The following is a 20,709-nucleotide window of genomic DNA, read 5'->3' as shown; positions in this document are numbered from 1 at the left end:
ACTCTATACAAGTTAATTACATACTTTGCAGATATGCCAGGGCCGAGCTGTTTTATAATTTTAATGTACAAAACATTCCAGCTTTTCCAGAATTGCCAATGCATAAAATAAAAAAAGTCAGGGTGACATTACTGTATCAGAAACTAAAATTGTTCTGCAGCACACTGTGAGCTACCAGCACGCTGACAGCTGAAAGCGCACTTTCTTCCTTTACTAGCAGAGTAGGTCACTGTGAAGAACCCAAGACTTAAAAAAAAGCAAATTGTAACACTGAGGCTTAGAGGACAGAGAGGATAGTGCTCACAGCCCTTAACAGCTGGCCCTCCAAACTAATGTTTACTCAGACTCAATCATCACATAAGAGCCACGGTGAAGGCAGCCAGAGGACTGTGAATGAGAACATGACAATTTTTGCTAAGGGAATCTGACGTCTAAATTAGGACTACGTACTTGCTTTGGAAACTGTGCTCTAAAAGATTAGTTTACATTAAGAAGTTGTATAAAACTTCAGCAAAACAGATTATATGGATGGAGTTTAGGTGCTAGGCATTAAGCCAGAACAAATAAGCAAACTGACCTAGCAATGTTGACTGTGGATCCCAATGCTCATTTGCTATTCGACCTGTGCGTGCGTGCTGCTCTTTCTCTCCATCTGCAGTCTCTGGTTTAGTTATCTATGGCAATTGGTGATATGTTCATTTAATGATATGTTCATTTAATTCCTTTCACAGAGGCACCAAAATGAAGTTAGTTAAAGTGTCTTTTAAGAATAAAATGGAATCAAGAAATTCTTTCTTCTTTCTCATTGCTTTTTATAGTATCTGCCTCATTACAGGACCGTTGACGAGGGAAGAAGAGAAAGCCCACCAAAGATGTGACCTCACACCACGGCACAAAATTATCAGCTGAAGTAGGGCTTCCTGGCACGACACACCTTCATTTCTGGAAGTCAGTTCCAGCATAGGATGGACAGCATCCGTAACAATGTCTTTACATCACTTTGCCAGCAATGTAGAAAGGCCACTGTTAGGAAAGACAGGCCATCCTCCAAAGGCAACTGATCAGGAAACACCAGCAGATGTTGTTTGGACTATGTGGTATCTACTATCACGTGACACTGGTTTTAAGCCACTTTGACCTGTCTTGTATCTCTTAGCAGAGAAGGCCCTATAATCCAACACTTTAAGAAATCCCATGCTGTCGGTGTCTGTGCTGCATTAATTTTCTAAATAAAGACACCTCAACATTACAGATACCACTTTTTCTAGAAATGTTATTTTTAGACTTAACTTTTGTTGTTAAAGTGTATTTAAAAGAACGACAGCATGTATTTGGTGAGAACATCAGCACAAAATCTTCAACTGGAGGCAGATCTTGCATGCTTTAAGTTCTAGAGCTTTATTATTTGTAAACTGCTCAAAATGGCAGTTCTTTGTCCTGACAAACTTTTAATCTAAACTAAAAACTAAATAGCCCTGGGACAGCAAACAAAGCCATTAGGTAGGGAAAGATAGAAAACAATGAAACATCTTACAGCACAATTTATGGTAGGATACATTATCTCACCAATTTCTTTGGGCATTTTTAAAAATGTATAGAATGATTTAATTCTGTTAAATTGCCCACAGTCTCCAAATGAAGGTGAGGATAGAGACTAACAACAGAAGGTTGTCTGGTGGGGAGAGATCTGAAGTGAGAGACGCCAGGCTGTGTGGTGTATGTGTCTAGGTGACAAGTGTGAGGAAATACTGTCTGCTAAGAGACCCCAGATTTAAGATGGGGAAAACACTTGTTGATCTACCAACCCTGAAAAGCAGAACCATATAGAAAGGGCAGACAAACTAGTTTAAAGACAGTAATCTTTAATGCAATAGCAAAAGAGAAAATAAAAAATAAAAGTAAGCTAAATTAAAAAGAAAAGAACCACAAAGAGCCCACTTAAAGTTGAAAACACTTACAGGAACACCCATTATGCCAGGTTCACCAGGGGGTCCGACAATTCCGGGTATCCCCATCTCTCCTTTTTCACCAGCTTCTCCAAGTAGGCCCTGTTCTCCAGGGTCTCCCTAAAGGGTAGCAAAAATAAATAAATGAATAAATAAAATTAATCAAGTTACTGTTCCAAAATTAATTATTCTTGAGAAAAGTGAATTCGAAATCTTCAGGTTTGACCATAAAAAAAACAACCAACCAAACAAACAAAAAAACTGAAAAACCACCACACTAAAACTGACAGGAATTTTTCCAGTCAAATTCAGATCAGGCTCCAAGTTAGGGTAAAGCCCTTTCTATCTCATTCATTCACTCTTTCTACAGCCAGATTTTGCTTCATCCATCTCCATCTACCTTGAGGATGTGACGTCCCCTGTCCTTGCACCCGACACAGTCCCTGGCATAGCATTGATCTGACAGAGGACATGGAGTAAATTTGGGCTCGCTCTGTCCAGCATGATGGTCATAAAGGAAATAAGATGTACTCAGTTCTTCAGTTTGCATTTCTCTGTCAAGCCATTCAGCTTTGTTGAGCTTGCAGAGCCGGTCTGTGCCTAAAAGGCACAGGAAAACCTATAATATATAGGGCCTCCCATGTTAAAACTGAACTTACTCAGCTGGGCTCTGGTGAACTTGTGAAACGGGGTGGGGGCAAAAAGATATATTGGTCTTTAAATTAATATGACTGCTTTACATCTGCCATAAAAACTGAATGTACCTTTGGGCCATCTTTTCCTTGAACACCATCTTCTCCTGGAGGTCCTGGTTCACCCTTGCAGAAATGAACAATTGAAAACAAAGTTATTGCCACTAACAGAACTTCTCCAGATAGAAGTATTGCCTTGGAAGAACTCAGACTGCTCTTACATATGCTTATCATCTTTTTGGACTTTCTGAACTTTGGACTACTTTTATGTTGCTGTGATAATTTGTCTTCATTTTTCGCAGATTTACAGTGACAGTTACAGCCCTGTGAACCTGGAACACTGGAACATGTAGAAGACAATCTACATTAGAAAATTGAGGCAATACTATGCTCATGTAACACTGAAGATTTGAACAGTGGCACTGAGATTGCTTAGTTTCAGAGTACATGACATGTAATTACAGTAACCTCAAAAATACATCTATTCTGTTCCATTTTATGGAAGTTTATGTGGATAACTACTGTATTGGTATGTTCAGTGACTCTGTTTAGGGCCATGAAAAACTCATCATTTACCAACAGTACTATCTACTATGACATTTTAGAATATTTGCATTTCTCAGGGCCTGATATTCAAAGACAGTGGCAACTTGCAACTTTTGATGCAGATAGTAAAACAGCAAATACAAGCTGTCCTATACTAATAACACGGTGTTTCAGGCATAGAAGTATGGTAAGTCCAGAGCTTCTATTGTGTGCTAGTACCAGGTTTTACTGTTCTGCCAGGGCTGGCAAATTGTGGAATGTACCTTGCTAGAGATTTTGGGCAGGAGAAAAAGATAACAGCAAGGAACTAACAGGACAAGAGACTAGCTCAATGGTAAGGCTCAAATCTAAAAGGATACAGTTTATGCTCTTTTACAAGTGCCCTGAATAAAACCTGTCTCTAGCATTTTAAAAGCTTTTATCATCCTTCAAAGGTAGGCAACTGTCACATGAAAGAGGTAACACATGCAGAAAGAATAAGCAGGCACACAAGTGTTTGGTAAAACTAGTTGCTGAATGAGCTATCCACAGCACCAGAAGCAAATCAGCTGCATGAGACAGTGGTACAGAGGGACAGCTTGCTCTGCTGGGACTATAATGTTCCCATTATTTCACCCAGACTGGGTATCTGTACACAGCAGTATTCTGTGCTGTTATCTTAACAGCTGGGCTAGACACCCTTGGATTTAGTTTCCTGCTCAAACCACTTATTCATGGGTCTCTGTGACATGAGACACTTAGAAAAATTTCACCTTCACAATCAATACTCTTTTTAACTTGTCATGGCATTACAACACTCTTCTAAAATCTTCTGACAAATCAAGGTTTTCTGACTTGCATTTCTGACACATCTGTAACATACTTTTCTTTCTGGAAAAGATTTACCCAGAGCTCACCCTTAAACCTTGGTCGCCTGGTTCTCCAACCTTCCCAGCAGGTCCAGCATCTCCCTGGAATATCACAAGAAAATTAAATCTTGAAGTTGATATTTCTAACAATGATGGGGTTTACAGATAATGCAATCATCATGACAATACTGCTTAATGGCTCACACACTGTATCGCTATCTACTTGGCTAATAAGTCAGATCACTCTGATTTCCTTTTTTTTTTTTTTGGAAACCGGAAAATTTAAAAAGCCCAAGAGAATATTTTCAACATTTACCTTCGTGCCTGGTTCTCCCTGCATTCCAGGTTCTCCTTCAGGGCCAGGAGGTCCCTGCATGGTACAAGAGCTATTGTTACACATGATCATCAATAATAATTTTGCTACTACCAAATAACACAGACAAAATACAAGCAAAAATATGACATGAGACACTTAGAAAACTGCATGCCTGAAAAATAAAAATAAGAGAAAACAATTGCTTGGTCTTACTATAGACTGACAGGAGAGTATAAAGGCATTCAGAACTGTACCATCGAGCGGTAATATACTGAAGACTCAGCAATACCACTAAGCATTTACCTTTCATCATAAATTGCTAGCAAGCTAAGCAATAATCTACCTTTTGGAAATCTTACTGACTACTCCATCACTGTTTAGACTTGGAGTTAAGTAAATACAGACATTGGAAAACAAATATACAGGTCTTCAGCTTTCACAGGGTTAATGGTATCAGATTACTTCTTGTAGAGCTTATATTTAAACCTTTTTCTGATTTGGTTTTTAACAGGCAGTCAGAAGACTGGGTTCTGGGTGACTGAGGCAGTGCATTTCTTTGAAGAAGCCAAATTCCTTTTGTTCTAAGCGAGCTCATCCCTCATCTACTTCATTGCAAATGTGGCTAATACATTCTGTCATACTTCTTTCAAAGAGATATTAAAAACAAAGCAAAAAATAGAAGCAAAAGTTAGGAAGAAGACAGCCTGCAGCTGCTTTTCTTCATCTACCATTTGCAAGGACATATGATTAATACCATTCCAGTTGCAAACCCCCCGTCTTGGATAAGCTTATCTAACTGCAAGGAGAATGTTTCTTCTTCCCCCCACAAGTTGTTTACCACAGATGTCGTGAATGCATGCCTGACAACAGCTCACAACAGAAAGAGGTACTTGTTTCAGACATTATTGCTTTGCAAAAGCTTTAAGAGAGACTCTCAGCAGTCATGGTATTTAAGTCAGCTACATGTAATCCAAAAAATAATTTCTGAACACATTGTCTAGGCATATTCTGTTGCTCGAGTGTTTGTGATTAGTATATAGATGATTAAAAACTCACCTCCAAACCCATTTCTCCAATAGTGCCAACATCCCCCGGTTGTCCTCTTGGACCCTGCCATTAAACAAAATTTTGGCTGCATCATTCAATTAACATTAAATTATGTTGTACAGCCTTGACTTTGTCTCTTCAGAACTCTACCAACTGGCACAAAGAAGCATACTTCATTGTCTTTCCTCCTGAATCCCACAGTGTATGCAAGTACCATGAAAGCATACAGTACCAAAGACCTCATCGCCAGTCCTGACACAGTGAAATAACAGATTTCACACCAAAATAACAGATTTCCAAGAATAACACAGATGTCTCTTCTTATAGACCAAAAGTAAACTGTTATCTGAACTAAGCTCTCCTCTTGATTAACTGAGACTTTGTTTAATTAAGGTTTGTTAGACTGTCTGGTTTGTTTTGTGGAAAAGCCTACAGTCTGGTACAGAATTAACTGAAAGCAACTACTGTGTGCTTCACTGTGGATTTGTGGATTTAACAATGTTTACAGAGAACAATCACTGAGGTGTAATGGAGTAAAGGCTGAAGTCTTTTTGATAATATCAGTAAATATGCTACGATCATTTTCTTATAAGCCCTACTATAAATAATAGATTGCAGTAACACACGTAAGGATCTCTTCCTAAAGTAGCATGCTCAAGCTCTATGCATGTTAGATTGTCCACCTCTGCATACGGAATGGAATTTGCATGCCTGGGGAGCAGAGTTTGCTTGTAACAGCTTACAGCTGTTTCTAGATCCACTATGAACATATGTCAAGACAAATCAACCCCCTCGATGTATCCAGTCTGAACTCTGAGAAAGTTCGTACCCATTTACCTCTTTTGGACTCATTTGAGTTTAAGGAGATTCTACATTCAAAACATTTTGTTGCTCTATTAAATCTCATGTAAAGATGCTGCTACTCGTATTGGTGATAGAAGCCTTTTGAGCAAGTGTTTACTCTTTTTTATTTCACCTCCTCCTTACAAGCTACGCATATGGTTTTCCTCCTCCTGATGACTTGGCAGTGATCACACAAGTCTGTTCTTCCCTTGCAGTACCAATGTAAACTGCATGTGAAGGAGAACACTTCAGCAGATGCATCTATTTTAACCTACAGATTCATTTAAGTGTGAAGAATGACTGAAACCACAGTTAATTTCCTGTTGATAATTCAGTTGGGCTACACTAAGTCCATTGGGTTTTGGTTTGCAGCAATTCCATGACATTCCACAACGCAATTGTCAGAAAGCTTCAGTTTGATTCAGGAGTCAAGTCGTAGTATTCACGCAGAGCTAAGCCTGCTAGATTGGTAACACATCTTTCCCCTGTGACTTTCAGGGAAATCCAGACGCCAAACAGGGTAATATAGGGATTCCTTTTAACCATTAACAGCAGATAATTTGCAAACAAGATTTTCACTGAATTGCCTGACAATAGGTCAGGTTAACATGTAATTTAGATCAAGCCTGCTACTACAAATAGTTCTAATTGCATAAGTTTCTGTGCTCCTCCATCAATAATTTGCATTTTTCTGCTCTGTGCAGAACTAGTGACAGGGCAAGGGAAACTGTTTCAGCAGCTGGCTTCTGTATAGTGACCAGCTGTCAGAAGATGAAATCAACTTGCTTGCAAAAGCAGTTAAAAAAAGAGCCAAGCATTTCATTTTGAAATGTCTTGCATCATTTTCACAGCTTCCTTCATAGCTGACAGTGCGCGTATAGATTCTACAATGATGAGAACAACAGAAGCGTAGGTTCCTCAAGAGTAGACCACTTAAGTTAGATAAGGCTGATTGTCATTCAATGTATATAAAAATTCAGTATTGACCAGAAAATAGCAGGAATTTTATGTATAAGCCTTGCGTTATAAGGCTGTCAGATGTCACATTAAGTAAAACAGATTAGATTATATGGAAGAGAAAAAGTGACACGAACCCAATAACAGAGGTTAGAAAATACATTTTCTGTTGACACATTTTGCCATTCCTACAAGTTGGCAACTGAAGTAAACAGGCAATTTTATTCAAAAGAAAATTTGCTAAAATTTCTAAAATGTTGGCTGTTGGAATTTTTCTAGACCACGCTTCTCCAGTGTGCAATGGCTTTCTATAAGCATCTGTCAGCCTAAGGATTACTAGAAATATTTTTTAATAATTTTAGAAATAATAGTAGAAATAACACACTTTATATCAACAGTTCACTTTCAAAATTTAAATTAACTGTATGTTGTTTGATGTACAAAATATCATTTCAGAAGCAACAAAACCACACATTTTTTGACAACTCAGACTTCTGCACCATTAAGTGGCAGCCTTTCCCCAAGTCCCCCTTCTAGGAAAGCACGCTCTTTCACTGGACTTACATAATCTGATTTGCCCCCAGAGATGGTGATGCAATAGTATTCCTATCACGGCTACATATTTCAGTACTTTGTACGTATTTGCTGCAGATCCTTCACGTTCGTCTGTTACAACTTTAGCCACATGAAAGTGAGTGTGGCTTTGAAATAATAACAATCAGAACAAGAATCCATTCAGCAGAGGAATGTCTGAGGTTTATTAGAACAGTCTCTTTTTTATTGAAACTTTAACCTGCCAAATAGATGCGGTTCCTGAGTTTCTGAATAACAATCCTAAAATTTGTCTGAAAAAACACCACTAACATCAGTACTGGCACATACATTTACATAATCCATAACTTGGATGTCTACCTCAATACACGGTAGAGCCACCTAATATTGCAGTCCAGATTCTGCCATGCTCTCTTATGTTGTGCATGCCTTACTTCAGTGCTTCCCAACATGATTAACAGGTCTCCTTATTTACAAGTTAGGCTAAGCAATGGAGGCAGACTCTAGCCCTGTAGTTTTAGAACAATTACCCCACAATTCCTACCTAACCGCTGCTAACAACAACAAATCTTGGTAAAATGGAGCTTGAGTTACTCGGGAATTCAGTACAATATGTGGAAAAATTTTAAAGCAGGCATAAGGATCAACTTACTGGCTCTCCCATTGGTCCTCTGTCTCCTGTGGTTCCAGGAGGCCCAGGCATACCCTCAAAGTTAAAAATAAAATGAAGTAAAATAAAAAATCTGTAGGAAACAAGCTGTTTCACATTCTGTGAAAAGCCACTTCCCTCTCTTATTTCTGCTCACTCAATCACTTGCTCAGGAATACCTAAGAAATTTTTTCTTCTGGATGACATGCACTGCCATATCACTGGCCCTTGTGGCAGGTGAGGAAGCCCCAAACAAAACCTTTTTTTTTTTTTTTAAAAAAAATAATATTTTTTACTTAGGGATAGATCTTGGCTGACCCGCCGTTTATCAGATCCTCACTGTTCTCCTTAGTCTCATGTTCTGCTTGTGTGTGTAGACTCAACCTAACCATAACGTTACGAGTGTCTTGTCCTACAAACTGTATTTGAGGTACCACTAAGGGTTCACACCCCACTTTTCTTTCTGCTCATCCTGGCTCATTGCATGCGTCTCACACCCTCTTCTAGAAACTGCAGCTGTAGTACTAGTGCAGTATCTTGTACTTTGCAATAAATGTACTAATTCCCATCATTTCAGCCTAATGAGGCTTTGCTTCATTCATTTGTGTATATATAGACACACACACAAGTCCTAGTGAAGGAACAGGAAATGAAAACCCATTGTCAAAGGTGAGAGGCACCAGGCTCCTAGATCTGACCAGAAGAGGCAAGAGAAAAGCAGTGGCAACCAGCATGCTGAGTCTCAATTTCAGCACAAAATCACTACCATTACTGCTTTGCTTCTGCTTTTCTGCTTCCTTCTTTTTAAAAAATACTGTACCATTAGGATTGATTAATAACCTCCTTTGTAAAAGAAAAACTTAAACAGAACACGTTAGATTTCCATTGAAAAAAAGAGGAATTTTCTCCTACACGATATCTATTTCATATATTTTTCTTTATTTATCCCAACATCGATGGCACACATGTAGTCTAAAATCCGTCAAACAACTATTTTCTATGTCACAATGAATTTCTCCCTTAAAACTACAATAAAACTACTAGCAAAACAACTTCTAGCACCCCCAAGCTACACATAGTTGCCATTCTGCTGCAATTTGCTAACATACCGTAGGTATGCACTGTGGGCAATTGTCCATGAAAACACTGGTCTAGCAGCAGACCACCATGTTCACACTTACTCTCACTTCTGCCTCTGATTCTTTGTATGAAAAAATACAAACTCTTATGTTAGTTTTCCAGCTGCTCCAAAGTAGACAAATTCCCTTATACTAGTGATAAAGAAGTATGGTATTTGGTGTTTGGGAAGAAGTACTAGAGCATTTCATACTCACTGGTGCACCTTGATCTCCTCTTTGTCCTGGATTTCCAGCTTTGCCCTGGTCAAAGAGAAATATTGAAAGATGATGCTGGCTTCAGATAACTTCCAAACACAGTTCAAAAACTTGTGTTAACTGCATTAAGGCTTAATATAAAGATTGTCTCCAATACTTACAATGAGCCCAGGAGTGCCTTTCTTTCCTGGATCTCCTCTTTCTCCCTGATAAATAACCAAAACCATGTGAGTTCTATGCGCGTTTGCTAGATAAGCTGCATACAGCTGCTCCAAGTTGAAATGTTGGGTTAAGTGCAGAAATTGCGGATTCAGGCTTAGATGAGTTTATACCATAATAAGGAAATATTTGAAAAAGGCAGAAATTTGCAAGGCTTCTCCCAGACTAAATGGAAACTTGTTATGACTTCTAACACACTAGGTGTTGTGGTTTTTTTTGGGTGGGGTGGGGGATATTGCCAGTCATGATCTATCTAAATGTTTTGTAAAGTACTGAGCAATGCAAGCACTCACCTTAAGGCCTTGTGTCCCTGGTTCTCCTGGAGGACCATCTAGACCTCTAGGTCCCTGAATATTGAACAATTGATTAGGAACATTAATTGCATGTTATTTCAGGCTATCAGCAGGGAGATGGAACACAAGCTTTAGGAGAGGAAAACACATTTTGTTGACATGTACTCTGAAAATCCACAGGACAAAGAAAATTTTTCACTGTATGTTAAGTGTGAAATAGAGCTTCAAATAATAAAACTCATTACTGGCTTACTATAATGTGAATGTAAGGTTTTCTTTTTGTTTGTAAACAAAATGTAAAAAAATGTAAACAAGATGTTTAGGGACTCTGTTAGACCCAGCTTGCAGGCAGATATTTTCCACTCTTTTTCATCCACTTTTTAAGCATGCAACATGTATTTAGAAGAATTTAGATGAGCACTGGTTATATGGGGTGCTTGCTTTTGAGCATAGGTTGTACATGTAAAAAAATCCAGTTAGGTTGTAAAACTTTAAAACAGGCAGATAAATTTCTTCCATTAGTAAGCCTGTTTGAGGCAAGATTAAAACCGATTTATAATCTCACAGAGTAAACTGCTGTATTATTAAAATAAACTGTCTACTGTAAATTGATATTTTACAATCAATACATGAACAAAGACTATTATGTTATGCTATGCTATTACAAATATAGCAAATATTTATTGCCAAGATGTTCAGATATGATTATTTAAGATTAGTAATGCAAATCCATTAGTTTACAAGCAAATAAAAAAAATCCTTAAAATAGGTAATGAGCTAAGTGGAAAAGAACATTTTATCCACACTGACTCAGGAGGGTATTTCCATAACTCTAAACACAATGAATGTTTGTATATAGAAAACAAAATTAAAACCAGTTAATAACAATCTGAAACCTATGACCACTTTAAAGTAAGAGCTAGATGAATATCAAGACAACAGAGTTGGGCTCTTTACAGCAGAGAGACGACAGCTTTCCTGGTGGCTTCTTGGCTGTGCTGGTACCAAGCAAAAGGAACTAGTACACTGCTATGGCATTGCCTTGAGGAAAAAGATCTGCATTTTTGGAGCGCACTACTAAGTTGTAGAGAGCCTTACTTCTTGGGTCACGGTTTATAGTGCAGGGCATGCAATCACATCTGATTCCACAGAGTTGTAAAGTGTTCTATCAAGTAATAATGCGGGGCTTGTAAGAAGACTTTGTTGGAAGTGCTGGAAATACATCTGATTTTATTTATATTACTTTCCCCTCAAAAAATGCTTGTGGCTTCCATGTCCCTCTTGAGCTTCTGAGGTAAAACATGGCAAAACTCTGTTCACTCTAACTTGGGTTTACCAACGAACATCAAAACCTCTGTCAGAACAGATGATGAACACCCACCTGCCCCTCTCTGGAGCTACAGTAAAAGAAGTGGCTGGTCGGTAACTTGGAATCCAGAATCTGTTAGGCTTTGATCTTGCAACAGAATAGTCTCAAGAAAAGGTCCTTCCTGTGAGTTGATATATCACTACATCCCCTGGCCAAGCCATAATTATCCCATGAGAAGCTTATCTGCCAGCATTTCAGCACTGCTGCTTCTGGCCAGCATGAGGGAGCAAACAGGAAACACAGGATGAGGAAAAGGAACAGGCAGGGAAAGCTGTCTGAATACTTCGGAAACCTTTGGCAGTTTTGGACACAGCTTTTGTGAGGCAATCCTTGTGTTATCCTGGCCACCTTCCCCGTTATGATCAAATCATGACTATTTACAGGCACTTTTTTTTTTTCTTTTTTCTTTTTAAGCTAGAATAGAAAAGAAGAGAAGCTATAAGAGACGACAACACTCCTGGCTGCTGCAGGGCTCTTGCTGAGAAAGGTCCCAATCCAAAGACAACTAAAAGTCTACGGAGAAACTCCTAGGGACTTCAACACACTCAAAGATCAGGACTGAAAGACTAACAGTGTTTTCAAGGGTGATGGAGGCCTTGATAAGGGAAACTGGACTGGGTCTCAAGTTCAGATTATGTAATTGTGTAAGCCCAATTACTGAATTATTATACAGCATTACTTAACAGAAAGCTAAACATCTGGATTAAATTAACGTCAGGTTACTGATCTGCTCTTTTTCTGTAACTGATACCTATAATGCACACCAAATGAGTTGTGATGAAAGCTCAAGGAGGACTGAGCAGGTTTAGAGTCCCATGATCTGACATTGCTTTCAAGAGAAAGTTCTCCGATAATGGAAGGGAAAGGGAAGGTGGGAAGCCTTGAGATGAAATGAGGATGAGTCAATGAGCTGGGGTTAAGGGGAGATAGAAGTTCAAGGACAGGCTGCAAAGGAATCCCCTGGGGAACACAGGGAGGGGGAAATTCAGAGTGTTAAGGTTAGCAATTGCAGAATAATTTTAGTGTTTCTCAGACTTCTTAGATACGTGGCCTGTCATGTGTCTTTGCATTCTCAACAGGGCTGATAAGATGAAATACTCAAGGAGGACACATTTTAATTGTATGAATTTGTGTAATAAAGAAATTTTTATCTTCTATCATTAATAATATTAACAGATAGATCTTTTTTAAACACTTGTGACTTCCTTTTAGTCATAATGGGGGTCATAGCCCATAGTTTGAGAAATGGCCCTGTCAGGAAACTGCATAGGATTCTGTCTGTATTATGTGTGTAATGCGCCAAAACCTTTCTGCTAGTCACACAGGGACTGCCGCTTCAGTGGAGATGGCATGAGCAGCCCAGTCATTAGGAAGAGAATGACAACTGAGTTAATCGTTGCTAACCAAGTCAAGTGGCATATCATTCAAAACACCAACCTTTCTCTAAATAATTTTGAATCGAAAACAAAGTAACAGAAACCAACATGAAGCTCAGCTTCTGTCTCTGGGCAATGCCTGTTTTTAACCTACCGTTAGTCTGCCATAGAGTAGAGTGCTGGAATCCAAGGGAAAGCCAATTTAATATTCTATCAGAAGCACACCATAACATTCGTATAAATAGCACAGCGTGACTCATTATTGGCACGGATGGGTTGGATCTGTATCTTTTCCTACTATAACTAGGACAGAATGAGAGATACACATAATTTGCCTGCTGTTATTTAATTTAGGTTGCAACTGAGCTGAGGAGTAAGGCTGCCAAATGATTGCTACTACTTTTTTCTTTGGCAAGAGTTCAGCTTTATTTCTAAAATGGAACATATTGCATAGAAAACTCAAGGATAATCAAATGAAAAAAAGTTCATATACGAAGGCAAGAAATGCCAATCAACTCTTTTTGTTTTCCTCATCCTACCTCCTAGATATAAGAAAAGATATAAGAAAATAACATTATAAGCACACTATGCAGCTACTTATCTCTCTTAATGAGCAGAATTCCAGGAAAATAAGAGCAGAAAAACTATTGCTTTTAAGCTTTAAAACACCAAACATCAGCCTGAAGATTACTAACTGCTCAGAAACTTGGCAATTCTTAAGATTTTTACTCCAGTCTCACTCATTAAGTGAATCTAACGATTCATGAACTCTTCCTCTCAAATTAAAGATAACTGTTGTGTTAATCAGAGATTATCGTATGGACAAAAAGCAGCACCAGTCTCTGGCATTCTAGTTTTCTTCCCCTTACATTAACACACAGAACTAAAAAATGCGTCAATGCCTTCATGGCTGCCAACATTGCTACCAGCTTGTCTTCCAGAAGTCTTGAACGTGAGCTGAGGAACCTCTGTGCTCAGGGGCACATCCCCCAAAACCCCCTGACTGAGGTACTCCATAGGCTCCCAGACAGCCTCCCTTCAGCTGGCCAGAACTCCCCAGCGTACTGCAGACTGAGCAGCTGGATGCTCTCAGGCAGAAGTAGGCTGCTGGGTAATCTTGGATGTGAACTGGTTGCTGTAAGGTCCAGAATTTATGACATGAAGGAATTCCACTCTGTGACAGTGCAGAAGTGGAGGGTCAGCACTCCCAAGACTTCCTGCAGATTCCAGCTATGAAGATGGGGTAAGATGTTTCAGTCACAGTGAAGGGGAATTTCCATATGCTTCTATTTAACTTCTGTATGTGACTGCGGTACGCATTTTTCCAAGGGCTGCCACACAGAGCTTAGGGTTCTTACACTTGTCATTCTGAATCCAGTGATGACAAACCCCAGGTTTCAGGGGCCTCCAGATATTTTCCTTATGCGAGAGTCCACTTTGGGTCTGATATTTTGATCTTGAGAGCTGAAAAAGTTCTCAATGGTTTCCTTGGGAGTTTGTTCACAGAGCCTGAAGACCTGGATCGGCTCCAATACATGCTTACATGAAGCATTCCCAGTCATGCTGGATGAAGGCAAAGGCACAAACCACAACTCCGAACCAGGACTTCCACAGAGCTTGTGATGTTTGGGATTTATTTTGAGTGATCTTTAATTATAAGCAATGTACTCCATGATGTGCTGCCAAAGGCATAGAGACTCCCTCAAAAATTCCTGTCTCAGTTGGCAGATGATGTGATACTCCTTAAATAAAATATCTCCTACCTTCAAAACAGAATCTAAATTAAAATAAGTCTGTCCCCCACCCCACAAAAACAATCACCAGGTAGCAGATGATGCTGGGAGGGAGGAGAGGCTCCAGGACTCACATTTATGTCAGCAGCTTGGTTCTGACTCCAGCTCTGGTGATGCTGGCAGATGGACTGCCAAGAGGGAAGGATCAAAAGAGGAGTTTCTAAGGGAATGCTGTGTCTACTGGAATTAAAACATACATCCTGAAAGCAGATCAGTTCCAATCTTAGAGACAACTATTTGCACTAAGTTACTTTTCAGCTGGCCTTTGAACTTACTGCAACCTATAGGTGATTGGTGAAACAAACTCAAAAAGACAGATAAGGCCCAAAGGATTTTTCTTTTTCAGACGAAGCTCAAACATCAGCATTTTACAGTGAAAATGGGTCTGCATATATGTACTCCTCCTCCACGTGCCACTAGCCTGATGGCTAGAAGGGTGCAGCCTCACTGCTATTTTTGACAAACTTTGTAAAGCCAGTCAGAAGAAGGTTGTTCATGCTGTAACCAAAAGCATCTATACAATGAGCCACCAGTGCTTCCTGCAGGCATCTTGAGCTCAGACTGCAGAAGTAAGAGCATCCAAGCCCAGGAAATGACTGGTGGGGTTTATGAAGGAAAGCGTTTATGAAAATCATGAAGCCATCAATACCAAGGTAACAAAGTGGAATACTTTCACTGAACTGGTTTTATGCACTGTGATCGAATGCTCATACAATTTGATAAGGACAGACTCCCTCTTGGTTTATTTGGACTTTGCATAAAATGAAAAATGGCTTCCCATTTCATTTTTTCAAAATGCAGGAATTGCAAATGACAGCCTAATTGGAAGTCAGAGATGCTCGACTACATCCTCTTCTGACTTTGCTCTTTCCTCTCACAGCCACTGAGGACTTTGATTTTATTTCCAAAGATATAAATGACATGCTGATAAAGAAAACAGTTCCTAAAACACCGAAACAGTCCAATGGTAGTTATAAATGGCAACATTTGCATATTTATGCCTACAGAAAACAAGGTCATTTGCAATTTTTGTCCTGGTCCTGTTCTCAGCTGAAATCAATGGCAAACCCCTATTTAACTGGAATGGGAGAAGAAATGAAGAATCATATTGCTTTCTACATGGGATTACAAGTATCATCCGTCTGATGTCAGTACAAATAGTTGGAGTCCGGAACAGAATTCAGTGGAAGCAACTGTACGTGGGTCACATATCAGATTCATACATCAGTATTACTTACTCTTCTTCCCTTAGGTCCCTGTGGCCCTGGTGGTCCTCTTGTCCCAGAAGGTCCCTACATGTCAAACAAACTTATTATTGTCTTCTACAGACAGATTTCTAGAAACTATGGGGTTCATGCACACTTAGTAATAGCTAATGTAGCCAACACAAATCAGTAACGCCTATTCATGGTTCAAATTCAACTAATTGTGTTAGTACAATTTATCTATTAAAATCTAAATAGTAGTCTCTATGTAATTTTATTCTGAGTAAGAAAGCACGATGTGACTGTTGGATACATTACTTTTGTCTAATGTCCAAAAATTCCTCAAACTTTTACTTCAGAAACATTATGTTCAAAAAGCCTAACCGTTGTGTATTGATGAGCCACAGCCAAATTACAACACAATTACATAAGTAAATCAGAAAATATTTTTATTAATAATGAAACTAAATATGATATATGTAAATTATATTAAGCATCAATGAATAAAATTGCTGTGCAATAATAAACCATCCTTAAAAAATTTTAAGCCTCTACTTTTATCAACTGAGTAGTTTTTATATCAGTGAGTAAATGATATAATTACTTTTCCTGTCTCTCATGGATTATCCTGGTAAAGAGCAGGTAAACAGACTTTGTGTCTGGATGGGTAAATTTTCATGACAGTTTTACAGACTGCAGCACCAATTAGAAAATGTTCTTAATTCCAGCAAAGCAAAAAGGCAAGTTAACAATGGCACATTTTTTAACAAACCAAAGCACTATTTTATACCTACAGGTAATCCTTCAGGCCCCACAGGCCCAGGGCCTCCTGGAGGTCCTGGATAGCCCTAGAATTGAAATAAATACAGAAAAGGACACAGTTTTATCAAAACTGTTATTACAACAATAATAAATCCAGTTAGTTACCTGCAAAATTGGCAGTAAATTAATAAAATGTTTAATCTTGCAAAAAATATTCTCAAAGCTTTGTTTAGAAAACAGAGATCTATTTGGATATACCACAAAAATATCCAGATATTGGATATATCACAGAAAAAATAGCCTAAGAATGTTTTTCCCTGCACATGGGCACTAGCTGACAGGGATTTCCTGAAACAAAATCTGCTGAGTTCTAAATTGATTTCATTATTTTAGAGTCACATTCACAAAATTAGTCATGCAATTCTCGGAGATATCCCAATAAGCAAAATTTCCTCTCCAGTACCACGATATATCAATGTGAGCTCCTCCTGATGAACAGAACTTTTCAAATGTCTAAAACTCCGAAGTGTTAGCTGGTTCTAGAAATAACTCTTTGTGGGACTGCTGTTTTGGGGGAGGAAAAATGTGATTAGAGTCAGTGGCCCAGAATAACACTAACCACTCAGTTCAGTGGTTGTTATATACACCTAATGAGTCAGTTAACTGTGGCAATGCATCCTGTAGGGTTTGTTAACCCCATCCAAAATCCTCATGACAAAGCTGTGACAATGGGAACAGAAAGCGGAGACAACCTGGTGTGGACAGAACTGGCCAGGACAAAACGCCAAGCACAGCTCTTGTCCAAAGCCCTTGTCCATCACACACAGGCCCACATCTGCAGCCTCTACATAGAACCACTGAGGCTTCACCATAGCCCACCACATTACTGCCAGATATCACAGGACAGAGTACCCATGCTATGTCAATGGATAATGAGTATGTCAAACTACCAGCATGCCAGCTCTACACTGACTTTAATACTGTATAAAAGAAAAGTACAAAATAATCCCTGAGACTGACAGAGCACAAGATCATGGTATGACCCCAGAGCCTCATCAGTAACATTGCTTTGAGACCAAAAATTTCTTATAAAGGAACACTATGACCATGAGGGGAAGGTTAAGTGTTACACATTGCCTATAACTGTTTATAAGGAAACAGGAAGGGAGGTTAAGTCTGTAAGCATTCTCTGTTCATTCTGGAACGACCACAATACTTGCAAACAAATGCACAGTCAAATCCCTACTACATCTCCTCAAGAACTTCCATGCGTATTTGGCAATGGCCACACATGTATAGCTTTATACTTCTGTGTTCTGATAACCCACCTAATATGACCGTGGCCTCTAGACTGCCAAATGATGCATGAAATGTTGCATCCTGATTTAGGACCAGTGGTGCTGTCAGGAAGTCAATCCTCCAACCAGGGTGGTACCCAGGGGCTGTCTGGGTACTGCTGTGCAGCAGAATTAAAGAGGTCACACTGGTTACTAGCCTGTCAACTAGAATAACTTGCGTTACCCCAGCATATGTAATAAACTGTTCATTTACTTTCCTTCCTTTATTTCTCTCTCCTTTCAATTCAGTGTGTTTTATTTTTTATCCACGTTTGCCAAAAGCCATTTTCAAAAACAGTTATTTTGCTGCTTCATTCAGCAGATCACTCAGAGGGTGTTAAAGCTGCTAATGAAGCTTCTGGGGAACAATACCTCATAAATACTACTCTTTTCTATAAGGGTTGCACAGTCAGAAGGGTGAGAATTTATCTGTTTTGGAAAGTAAAGTGCCTTTCTAAGTAATGTAAATATGGATTCTACATTACTTGTGACTTACCGTGACACCTTTCTCTCCAGGAGGACCTACTGGTCCTGGACTGCCTCGCTCTCCCTTTAATGAAAAATTAAAAAGAAAGTAACAGTGAGTGCTCTGTCCCATGTCCATTGTTCCTAGGATATACTGCCAACAAGGCTAACCTGCACTAACAATGTAACAGTGATAACAGTGATGCAAAAAGACTTGTATCAGATTATAATCCACAATCTATAAGCGACTTGATTGCTAAAGGAAACAACTACTTGCAGAGTGTAATACCACCACTGGTTTAGGGACTGCCCTTCAGGAACAGAAGCGGTTTTTTTTTTTTTTTTTCTTTTCAATAAATGATAAAATTGAGTTGGTGTGTCTTCCCTTTTCTTAGATGACCAGAGAATAGATTCGGTACTACTTCAGTCTCTGTGAATTGCTGCTGGCAGATCCCTTGTCTCTGTTGCATGTACCACATTCTTTAACCCATAAACCTTGCCACGGAAAACAAAAAAAAAATACATTCCCGTCTACCTCATTTCTTCAATATGTATTGGGAAAAACAGAGATCTAAAAGCAAGGCAGCCCTACAAGCAGCAGCAGAAGAAATCAATTGGAGTAGGTGGAGTAAAAAGGGTCTCATTCTTGTCTTGCAAACTTTCTTATCTTTTATTCACTTCACATCCAGCCCAAGTTCTATGCCCACAGATTTTTTCCATTGCAAAGATCACACTTCTATTACAGCATTATCACTATGTCATGTGTACTACCTGTATTTATTACATATTTTAAAGGCACATTTCTTTAAAATAACTGTGCTCAAAGTACATTCATCATTTAAAACCACATAGCACTTCTGCACCGCAGCATTTAATCCATAAAAGAGGAAGATCAATTCTATAGAACCAGCACAGTAATGAAAATAATTATTGCACCATGAAGAAGATTGCTTCCATTTGCTGATAATTAGCCTTTTTCTCTCTTCCCTCCCCTCCTACTTAAACTAGCAGCGGTATCCCAAGGTAATCTTTGTTGGGTGAAGTGTAATTATGAAGAACAAGAATCCTTTGATGCTGAATTCTAAGATGATATTGTGATTAAAACCATATGACAGTTTTCTAAATTTTTAGTTTACAGAAATAGTGCTTTCCACTGATATATTTCTGTTCATATATTATATAAACCAAAAATAAAAAATTATCATCAGATTTTCATGGATGCGCTAATAAATTGCAAAGACTTTTACAATGAGGTCTCTTTAAATAGCAGCCACCAGTCCAGGTGAAATAATTCAGCCCTGCAGGGCAGAAATAAAAATGGTGTTGGATCATTCCAACAATTATGTTTTTATTATAATTGAAGCTGACATGCAGTCCCATAATAGTTTCCTGTTTTTCAGTTTTAAAATATTTCACCTAAATAAAACCACGTCAAATATGCTTAAGCTATTTATACTGTTCTAGTCAGGTTGTCTGCCAAACGTTGCTTTCATAAACACAACTGTTACTGCACAGCAGACAAAACTAACAACATTGCCTTCGTTACTCAGTTAATGCATACAGCCAAATTTTATCTTTCTACATTCATCTCGTAACTATGTAGCAGGGCTTAATCAGCAACTATTGAATACACCAAGTATCATTTATGCCAGTTTTGTGAACCAATAGCAATGGATGGTAAAGTAAATGTCGTGACATGAACAAGGTATCAAATCTATCAGCAATCTGTCAAATTTGATATCTTACCATTTAATACATCCCTGTTCTCTGAAATAGCTACACAAATACTAGCTTTGTCTGGGGACAGTAAATGATCTGTCCCCAATATTTTATCTCCTCAATGGTTTTTAACTCCGATTTTTGCTGCTGAACAGTCAGATACATTTTTATACCTTTTCACCAAGGTTTCCAGATGGCCCAGTTTCTCCAGGTAAGCCAGCTGATCCCTGCGATAAAAAGTAAGGAGAATTATTAGTGCAATGTCCAAGTTCACGGCTGGCAGCTCCCCAAAAACCTGGCAGTGGAGCATGTTCTTCAACCCTGAGAACTACTGGTCTATTTGTCTAAGTGCTCATGGGAGGAAGTGATGATTGCACAAGCTAACCTGGCTTACAGTTCAGGCAAGAGGATCACTGCATTTAGACTCATCAACAGTAAATG

At 38.8% G+C, this 20,709-nt stretch overlaps 1 protein-coding gene across 3 annotated transcripts in view; it reads right to left on the bottom strand.

The window, feature by feature from the left end:
- COL24A1 (collagen type XXIV alpha 1 chain) overlaps nt 1-20,709 on the bottom strand; it is a 134,972-nt gene that overhangs the window by 31,829 nt on the left and 82,434 nt on the right. For all 3 annotated transcript variants that reach the window (XM_048059107.2, XM_048059108.2, XM_013177986.3), the window contains exons 25-37: nt 20,442-20,495; nt 18,581-18,634; nt 16,780-16,833; nt 16,019-16,072; nt 10,243-10,296; nt 9,892-9,936; nt 9,731-9,775; nt 8,400-8,453; nt 5,405-5,458; nt 4,349-4,402; nt 4,081-4,134; nt 2,711-2,764; nt 1,959-2,066 (exon numbers count right to left, since the gene is read on the bottom strand). In XM_048059107.2, the coding sequence (XP_047915064.2) occupies nt 1,959-2,066; nt 2,711-2,764; nt 4,081-4,134; nt 4,349-4,402; nt 5,405-5,458; nt 8,400-8,453; nt 9,731-9,775; nt 9,892-9,936; nt 10,243-10,296; nt 16,019-16,072; nt 16,780-16,833; nt 18,581-18,634; nt 20,442-20,495 (738 nt within the window). The remainder of the gene's footprint in view (nt 1-1,958; nt 2,067-2,710; nt 2,765-4,080; nt 4,135-4,348; nt 4,403-5,404; nt 5,459-8,399; nt 8,454-9,730; nt 9,776-9,891; nt 9,937-10,242; nt 10,297-16,018; nt 16,073-16,779; nt 16,834-18,580; nt 18,635-20,441; nt 20,496-20,709) is intronic.

Source organism: Anser cygnoides, chromosome 8 (assembly GCF_040182565.1).
Source record: "Anser cygnoides isolate HZ-2024a breed goose chromosome 8, Taihu_goose_T2T_genome, whole genome shotgun sequence".
Classification (NCBI taxonomy): Eukaryota; Metazoa; Chordata; class Aves; order Anseriformes; family Anatidae; genus Anser; species Anser cygnoides.
This window is presented reverse-complemented; position numbering and strand designations above follow the sequence as displayed.